The sequence below is a fragment of the Astatotilapia calliptera genome, chromosome 9, assembly GCF_900246225.1.
Source record: "Astatotilapia calliptera chromosome 9, fAstCal1.2, whole genome shotgun sequence".
NCBI lineage: Eukaryota > Metazoa > Chordata > Actinopteri > Cichliformes > Cichlidae > Astatotilapia > Astatotilapia calliptera.
Window position 1 is genome coordinate 14,367,844 of NC_039310.1, and position 9,894 is coordinate 14,377,737.

At 41.0% G+C, this 9,894-nt stretch overlaps 1 protein-coding gene across 2 annotated transcripts; it reads right to left on the bottom strand.

Moving 5' to 3' along the window:
• Positions 1–3,142: 3,142 nt before the first annotated feature.
• spag6 (sperm associated antigen 6) lies at positions 3,143–9,165 on the bottom strand. 2 transcript variants are annotated; one of them, XM_026180942.1, is made up of 11 exons: positions 8,910–9,161; positions 8,719–8,814; positions 7,860–8,026; positions 6,694–6,877; positions 6,317–6,522; positions 4,913–5,086; positions 4,673–4,825; positions 4,355–4,546; positions 3,813–3,929; positions 3,571–3,716; positions 3,143–3,360 (listed from the first exon to the last, which is right to left on the bottom strand). In XM_026180942.1, the coding sequence occupies exons 1-11, from the start codon at positions 8,932–8,934 to the stop codon at positions 3,297–3,299; spliced, it is 1,524 nt and encodes a 507-aa protein (XP_026036727.1). In that variant the 5' UTR covers positions 8,935–9,161; the 3' UTR covers positions 3,143–3,296. The 2 variants fall into 2 exon arrangements, with proteins under 2 accessions (XP_026036727.1, XP_026036728.1); XM_026180943.1 differs by lacking the exon at positions 3,143–3,360 and having other exon boundaries at positions 3,609–3,730; positions 8,910–9,165.
• Positions 9,166–9,894: the final 729 nt, after the last annotated feature.

A 9,894-nucleotide genomic window follows, 5' to 3' on the forward strand; every position in this document is an offset into this window, starting at 1 on the left:
ACTGTAAATGGGCTGTTTTGTTTCTGTTGTCGCGTAGCTCCTACTGTACATAGGACGTGTCGAAAAAGAACATGTGGAAACGAGGGAGCTGATTGGGCCCCAGAGATCTCCTTGTGTAAGCTTTGGAAAGGAAACGGTGAACTTCACCAGATGCAAAAATTAAAAACAGTAACACCCATGCCCTGCAACTGTACCGTGAAATGAATAGTCCCTGCTTTTTGTGACTTCTTTTGTGAATGAATGAACTTCTCCCAGTATCCGCCACCCACCCGTCGACCTGCTGCTACCGTTAACTTGCCAAAAGCATCTTCCAGCAAGCAGAACTACCCCACATGAGCTTGAAGAACATTGTGTGTTGTATAATGTGTTTGTCTGTTTGTTTCAACTTTTTTTTTGTTGTTGTTCTTGTTTTCCTTTTGTGGTAGATGGAGTGAGGTGTGCAGCACTCATATGTGAACATGTCCAAAGTTATGGGAAACAACCCAGCGTTCATGAGGGTTTATCAAGTTTTAAGGGAATTAAAAATGCAAAACCAGGAAAAAAAGAGGTGGGATACCAGTTTTTGTTTTTTGAGCTTTGTGGACAAACGCAAACTTTTAAAAGTCCTCGGAAACAGTCACGTCCATTCATTTAGTATGCAGATGTCAAGTCAAACAGCAGCCCACCCCTGCAGGGTGTGTTTTGGTTTCACGACGGCAGCGAATCCTTTCAGACATGAGAATTGGTTCAAGCGTTGCTGTGTGTGTATGTGTGAGAGTGCGTGTTTGTTTTATTGCTGTCTGACATTGGTCAGCGAGAGTCCTCTTTCAGTGGCAGAGAGGTCAAAACTGATGTATGTTTATTGTTATTCACATTTAATGATGACAATGGTGATGATGATAATAATAATAATAATAATAATACACTCCATTCCATAAGCGCACTCAAACATATTAAAGCACTGGTCCTGCTTAACTCAAAGTCTGCTGTGAATTGTTTATTTTCTGTGTCTCTCTTTTTAAACTCTTCAGGATTGTCTGGATAAGATGGCACAAGATATGCCACAAAATGTAATACTCACTGTGCAGAGGACAAAAAAACCCATTCAAGCTACTGTATGAGAAATGTTCCCAATAATTAATATTAGTTAACAACACTTAAAATATCTGTTTGTTTGAGGGGGGGGTGTATTCATTTTTTCAATATGATTAATTTAGTTATTTCTAAAATGGAAATTCCATTTAGAATAAATAAAGTGGCATAACATTTTTTAATAGCTTTTATTTATTTATTTTATAACTTGAAGTAGAATTTAAGGGATCTCACCAAATTCTGCACACACCCGCAAAAACAACAACGCAAACATCTGAAAGTTGCGCAGCTGTTTCAACATGTCTGCTTTTTCCACTTAACTGCTTAAATATTTGGCACTGCTAATTCAACAGGGAGCTGAGCCTTATTAAAAGTATTAGGCTGTGACATTTTAACAGTGACTAAATATATTAAAATCGTGACATTTGGCTAATTATTGCGCTGATTTTGCAATAAAAGTTTTGTTTCCTCGTAAACCAGAGCGCACTTCAAAGTTAGTTTTCCACTGAAATATAAAAAAAAAAAAAAAGGAAAAAAAAGTGTTAAAGATGAATGCGCGTACACAGTCTACAGGTGTGTTTCAGTTTTGAGCAGAGGCTCGCGGCCGTGTGAACAAACGCTTCTCCCGTACCGGGTCGTTTTCATCAGCTTATTATTTTTATACTTAATTAAAAATTAAAAAAAAAAGAAAAGCTCGTCACCATCAGCTCGATCGTAAGCTCGGTATACTATCATTAAGTTTGGAAACCCTGGTGAACATGTCGCCTCTCTTTAAAACAGCCTATATTAATACGGATATATATATATATATATATATATATATATATATATATATATATATATATATATATATATATACACACACACACACACACACACACACACACACACACACACACACACACACACACACACACACACACTAATGAACCATCAGCGTCATGTACTCGTATTACAAGTCTTTGGATCAGTATAACTATATCCAACTTTTTAGTTGTTGTTTTTTATTATTATTATTGTACGTGTTAGTTTCGTACAGTAGTTTAAGGGGAACGAACGCACAAAATTAAAACACTTTGCCTCTGGTCGTCCTGTGGCTTTGGATGAAGGTTTCACACTTTTCAGTACGAGAGTCCAATGAGGAAGAAACACGGCAGCTTATGTTTTCAAACATTTCTCCAATTCGTGCTTCATGCTTCTTTAACCTGTAACCTCTACAGCATGTTTATTATTCACACGGAGCTGCAAGTGGTTCAAAACCCAAATAAATAAATACAAATTTAAAAACAAGAAATATAAAACGATCAGTGCACTAAGAGAACAGCGTTTGGTCTACAATCATTCTGTACAATTCACGTGACGCTACAGGCGATCAAATGCGTCCTGTCGCGAGCACACGTCTTTATTTTTATAATAAGAGAGTGTGTCGGCAGCTGCTGCCGTGATGCGTCCAGACCCGTGCAGCGGTAAGAGGCCGGGGCACCGTCCCTTCAGTGCGGGAAACCCAGCACACAATAAACAAAGAGCGACTCGCCATGTGCGCCGCAGCTGCTGCACGCACACGCGCGCAGCTGAAGTGCAGCGATATTCACAACCGCCAGGGGGCAGACTGAGCCCTGCAGAGCTCAGCAGCGGATGAGCACACGCCAGGTGAATTCATTGTCATGTTTTTTTCTTTTCTTTTAATGCATTTATTTATTTTGTTGCTTTTTTGCATTATGTGACGTAATAACAAGCACCGATGGACACGAGCTTTTATATAAGAGCCATCTGTTTCCCGCCATGAGCCAAGTAAAGAAATAACGCTGTAACATGTCTCTATCCAAGAGTATGACTTTGATGTCTCTGTCTCAGGAGCTGAGGAGCTTAGACGGGGGCTGAGTCAGATCCACGTGTCAGCGAGCACACAGCCTAATTAAATCTCTACTACTTGCTGCTGTGTCACTGAACCTGACCTTTGACCTCTCTGTGCAGAACAGAAACACTTCCAACTGCATGAAATGTCACGCTGGCTGCGGATGCACCGTTAGACTGCAGAAGCAGGTGTAGCATCTAAAGAGAACATTCTAGCCTGGATGCTGTCTTTTTATTGGATATTCGGCCTTTTAATTTAACAGTTGGCATGAAAACTTTTGGGGAAAAACAAAAGGAAAAGAAAAACATTTGCAAAGGCACAGTATATCTTCACATGAATATGGACACCGGATGTGTGCTGTGAGCCAAGGTCAGGCCGGCTGGTAGTCATCTAATCGCTCAAGCAAGGCCTCCGAGTAGCCGGGAGAGTAGTACCTGAAACACAGATGACACATACTGTAAATGCCACTGAAGAATCTCCATAATATAACCTCCATTTTTGTTCATTTTCAAGCTTTTCATTTAGTCACATTTTTTCTAAAAACATGATATATGGTCAGATGATCTGCTGTGGATAACAAGGTTCGGAAATCAAAAAGTATACTCCAGCATGCACGAGCGTGTCTGCTGGGAGGAACACAGTACCTCACTATCTCCTCAGGGAAACAGCTGTTGATGGCATTGATGTATTCCTGGAGGGGAGACCCGGGCTCAGCCTCGATCTCTTGGACTTTCTTCAGTCCACCACTGGTCACAAAGAGGCGCCGTGCTTTGCTGTCGTGAGGCAGCACCTTTGAGAAAAGGACTGGCATGAAAAACAGTCTTGAACTAAATGACACCAAATAAAAAAAGACTTGATCAGATTATGGTCCTGCTTGTAGAGTTACCTTGCTGAACTGACAGACCACATGTTTAAGGATGTTGCTTGGAGCTTCATAGAGGAGGGGCTCCAGACTTGGCAGGTAAGTACACTTCTGCAGAACACTCTTCAGAGCTTTTTTACTCTAAAAGTGCACAAGAAAAGAAAGTCCTTCACATTTGATCCCACTCAGAGACATTATAGGAGAGAGACACTAGACTCAACGAGTCCTTAAAAACAGCAAAGACTGGGACAGAAGTGTAACTTCCAAGTGGAACAGCTTGGTGCTGATGTCCAAAACCAATCAAATAAATAGTTATTTTTAATAACTTCCCAGCTAACCTTTGATTTTAGATACTTTGCATGGCTGAAAAAAGGCTCCTCAATTCTAATCCTAGTGCAGCTGAGAGTGTACCGAAGGTGTACTTCTGTCGCTGATAACAGGGCCTTTGACTGTAATTAGTTTGTTTAAAAGTCATGTAAACATAAAAAATCATAAGCAAACACTTTTGTGACTTTGTGCTGTGAGAAAAAAGGCTGATTCTCTGGATGCTCAGAGGAAACCCTTACTTTGGTCTGCAGGTCCTCAGAGCTGCTGGCGTTCATGTAAAGCTCCAGTATTTTGGGCAGCAGGTTAGCTATGGTCACTGCCTTGGCGTGCTCAGGGGTGTGATGCCCTATCTGGCCCACTGACCAGACTGTGGCCGCCTTGATGTGATCTTCAGACTCCTCCGACAGACATAGGGCCAGCTGGGGCACCCCCTGCAGGACAGGAGGGCACACAGCACAACAGGGCCGCCTCAGTTAACATGACCTACATAGCAAGCATGAAGAAACATCACTGGCTTCAGTGGCTGGATTAGCTGTCACATAAAGAGTTATTACCACCTTAGAGACAATGACAGCCATGGCAAGGCTTTCACTGTGAGCTGCCACATATCCCAGCATCATAATGCCAGGCAAACGCACGTTTCCATGGCAATTGCCCAGGTAGTCAATCACTGCTTCCAAGCCCCCACAGTTCACAATCACCTGGGCCAGCTGGGAAAACAAAACACGCATGCAGGCACTTGACTCTGCGTCTCTTTTGTGTGCGTTTATGCCTGCAAATGTGAGTGCGCACCGTACCTCTGGAGTGTGTTTCACCACCTCCCTCATTAGGGTGACGACATTTTTCTTGACGTACTCATCTGGATCTCTGAGACAGGACATGGCTGCGGGGAAGATCTCAGCTTCTATCACCATCTCTGCCAGGCTCACGGAGTGCTTGCTGATCTGAGTGAGGGCAGCGAACACCTGCCTCTAGATGGAGACAAAAAAGATGCCTGAATATTTTCAGAGATCATTTACAGTGTTGAAATGGAGATTGAGTCAATACTGCATGTTCTCCATTTAAATTTACAGCATCTTTTTCTTCTGGTAATTTTGTTTTATTAACAAGAAATTAGAACATAATGTGTAACTCCGTCTGAAAGTGAAAACCTATCCAAATTCTAAGCATGTTAATTTTTTTTAACAGTGATTGGTTTCAGAAAGTGTCCTTATAAAACAATGATTTTCATATTTTACACAAGACTTTTTTTCAATATTTAAGCCTCGCAGATTTTAAAACGCTGATCATTTATAAGCTTTAACTGAATTTTGTACAATCAGAATTTGTGCTCAACAGGTCTGCACTGAATAAAGTTTCCTGTTAAATATTCATGGTGAAAGATATTTTCATGCCAACATTTCAAAATAAAATTCTGCAGGAATATTTTAGTAAGTCAGAAATAATAAATTATCTCAGGACAGGATAAGACTTTTTGAAATGTGAATCAATGGAGTTGCTAAGTAGCACAAAAAAAAGAACAACTCCTTGCGTGTTTTTGTACAAATAAAAAAATTCTTATAGTACACACTAACATACATACTTTTTTTCAATAATACTACCCACACCCCTAATAATAATTGTTTATCATTTACACCAAAATATTCCAAAAATATAACATAAAAAAGATTAACGTAAAGTAGAATATGGAAATCCTTACTTTTATACTCCAAAAGTATTCAGTGATCCAAAATATTTAGAATATAATTTGTTCTCTTTAAAACTGCCACTTGTTAGGTCCTCATTCTACTCTTCCTACATTTTAAAGATAATTAGGGACGGATAAGTATTTTAATTAAGTACTGAAAAGTACACCTTAAATTTAGATAAATTGTGTAGTAAGTGTTGGAAAATCACAGTACACATTGCTAATGTACCCATGTCTAGATGCCATATTTTAGCATAAAAATCATTAATATTCTGAGGCTTTTACACTTTATGTTTTGACTACTTTTTTATTTATTGTGTTTCTTTTAAACATTTAACAAAAAAAAACCCCCAAATAAGTTCTTTAAAAAGATTATAAATTACTGTGTAAAAATAATAAATTAATGTATTTAAATAAGGCTGGCGTTTCTTTGATTCGCATTTTGACACATGTTAACCTGAGCTAAAGCATTGGCTATTCTGACGAGACATCGAAACAGTCATTAGGGCCTCACCTTGAGCTTGGTGTCTGGGCTGAGGATCATCTGTGCCAGGTGTGCGATGGCTCCAGTGTCCACCACAGTCTGTGCCAGCTCTGGCGTGTGTTTGGAGATGTCACTGAGAGTGGAGGCTGCGATGCGTTTGAGGGCCATCTCTGGCTCCAGAAGACTCAAGACCAGCAGGGGAACGGCACCCGCGTCCACCACTGACTGAGACAAGGCTGCATGGGAGAGGAGGAAAAGGCGGTGAACACATACACACGCAAAAAACTGTGAAACAAAGAATGATGTTAGAAAAATGTAGTAAATCATAAAGTGTTGCATGCTCGAACTATGAAATCACTCCATGAAGTCATTCTCTATCAGCTTCTTGATGAGTGTACCCTCCTAACCCGCATTGTGTCGTGCAATGTTGCCCAAAGCCCAGGCAGCAGCCTCCTTCACCCCGGGGTCAAACTCCTCCAGGCACAGAACCAGAGCGTCCACCCCCCTGCAGGCCACCACAGCCTGCGACAGCTCTGGGGAGTGTTTGGCTACTGCACGCAGAACAAATGCTGCTGCCTTCTTATAGAACCTCTGCACACAAACATACACAGACACCTGCATCAGTTTTTAAAATGAACTGCACCCTTCAATTAAACTGTCATCTTACGTAAATCATATTAAATATTTTACATTTTTGCTGTTTGGGTTTCTCTAAAAATGTCCAGAAATATGGCTTCTGTGCTCTGAAGCTTTCCTACAAAGTATGTAAATAAAATAATATATACAGCCACACAGTGCAGTGAGGGGATGTGTTAATTCTGTTGGGCTTCCTGATTAGTATTTTGCTGTCGGGTGGGGTTTCGGTCCACTTGCTCCCCTACAGGAAAAGAAATCACTGCAAATCAATACAAAAAATTTCTAAAATGATCTCTTTTTACCCCATGATGAAACATTGCAATTCCCTTCCCATGATTCCCGTGCTGTGGCTTACAAAATCACTAGATCCTGGGAGATTTTGGAAAAGGCGTGTTTTTCTTTCTGCTCCGTGAGCTACCACAGAAATCTCACTCTGATATTTATTTTTGAGCTTTTAAGGAGGCCCCAGGTTGGTCTCTGTAAACAGATGGTATGTTGGGGGTTGTCACCCCACTTTTAAAATCTGCAAAGCACTGTGATCTTATTTTCTACTTGTTTTAGAGGAGGGCTTTTTGTGTGTTTGGTTTTACTTTTGTCTTATTTGACAAATACAATAACAACAAATTTTAATATTAAGAAAACATGAAAAAAAAACTGCATTTTGAGCCTCTGAGTGGGCTGACAGCAAAAAGAAAGAGGAAACAAAGGTCTGCTTGCTCTTAGGTTTTGAAGTAGCCCCCAGGCGGGCAAGTTACCCCAACACACATTCTCACATTCAAATGGCTGACCCTGAGGTCCTAAAGGGTGACAGCCACTGACTGCCTCTTTCCTCTCTCTCTCTCTCTCTCTCTTTCACACACACACACACACACACAAACAGATCAAAACTGGAAAATCAAACTGAAGTAGAAAATTGTCAGGAAGATTGGATGCTCACATTCTGCAAGGCCAGGGAATGGGCCAGCTGTGGCAAGATGTCTTCCTTCACCACAGCCTCTGCGAGGTCCTCACTGTTGTCTGCCAGGCGGCCCAGAGCCAAAGCTGCCGTATGCTGGATACTGGGGACAACATCAAGCATCAAGGGGCGCAGCAGGGACATCACACCTGCAGGAAAACAGAGGTGAGGAGAGGAGGGGGCAGGAGCACAGCTGGGCTGGGCTCTTGTTTGTTTATCGCCCACTTTGTCCCAGAAAGAGGAAACCAGCAGATGTTGCGCTTAAACCACAGAAGCACGTTTAAGCTTGATATTTTATTTAATATTACGTTCTAGTATCAGCTGATGTTTGCTGGAGCCACAGCCGTAAAGGTGCTGGTCATGATGAAACCAGGAGATGTCCTGACTGAATCATCAGAGCTGAACAGGTGATGGAGAAACACGTTTACCTTTTAGGTGACATGAATGAGTTGAAGGGAAGTTATGAACTGTTTCTGAGAGACAACACCAGGATCATTTTCTACGTAGCTGACAGCTGGTAACTTTTGCCAGTGGGCCAGGTAGGACATTAACGGGGAAAGGGGGGCACGAAAAAATATGTTTCTTTCTTATTCTCATTTAAAATGTCTAGCTTTTAATAAATAATTATCTGAATCTTTCAACCAAAGTGGTCATCTGATGTAAAATGTATAGAAATCATACATATATACCAACAAGACAGTGTACATCACTGTCACAACAGCATTTGTTTTCAAAGGCTTTATAGCTTTACTTATAACACCTGGTGGGCCGGTCTCTAGTCGATTTTTTGTCCCAACCCTGGCAAGGAGTGAGTAAAGGAAGCAGATGTCGGCTGTCTTACCTGCATTTTGGAGTAGTTCTATATTTTGTGGCCGGTTCGCGAGATCAGCGACAGTTTGCACAAACTGCATCCTCGCTTTCTGATATTGTTCGAAAACTGCAGAGAACAGAAGTGGCAGAACAGACGGAAGACGTGAAAACAGTGGAGTGAAATATCCGCTCGGCCTCATCACTACACCTCATGAAGTTCACCTTGAACGACGTGGCGCTGCGACATTGTGGTGTAATGTGCGGTATTGATGGATACCGCGTCCTCTCACACTTTTTACTCCGTTATCTTCCTGCTTCCAACGAAACACGGTGCTATTTTTCAAGGTCTGGTCCTCAACAGGTAGTGTTGTGATTACCGGTCGCCACGGCAACAGACGGGACGCAGTATGTCCTCGTCGAAGATCGTCTACTAGGAAAAAAAGAGTGATGAATCACTCCCGGTACGCTCGTGTCCGCTCGCCACGGCTCGTGTTTTCCGAAAAAGTGTTCAAAGTGAGCGATCTAAGGACTTCCTATGTTCACTTTGCACTGTTTTCAGTTCCCGCTAAAACACGACGCTGTCTCACTCTGCGGGGATTTATTGAACAGAAAAACGAAAAATGAAAGCGGCAAAAACTGAAGAAAGTGAAAACACAGCGTGCATTATGAGTGAGCTCTCAACATGAGTTTCTTTTATTTTTTTTAATCCCTACATGTGTCCTCATATAACCTCCCTGGATGAGCTCATGTAGACCGCTCTAAATAATGTCGTTGCTATAAATGAATGAATGAATGAATGAATGAATGAATGAATGAATGAACTTAAAATTTAATAAGTGACATGGGCCGAATAGTCGTCATTGTTTTTGTTGTCTCTAAAATATCGATCAGTTTTATATCTTGTTTTAGTGCTGTGGGGAAAAGAGTAATAAATGTAATCAGGCGACAGAGGAAACTCCGTCTATTAATAAATGATTATTTAAAAAAAAGGCTTATGCGCTCATGACAGTGTAAAAAGGTTTGCCTATAGGAGTTAAATGGCTGATCCAATTTATTTCTTACTTTTTAAACTTGTTAGCGGGAGTTTGCAAACCTGTCTGCATCTGCTAGCCTACATTTGAAATATTGGCAACTTTTATGTATAGGATTCATATTATTATTTTGTTTTCTAAATGCAAGGAAAAGTCGATTTTACTATCTTTTCTTT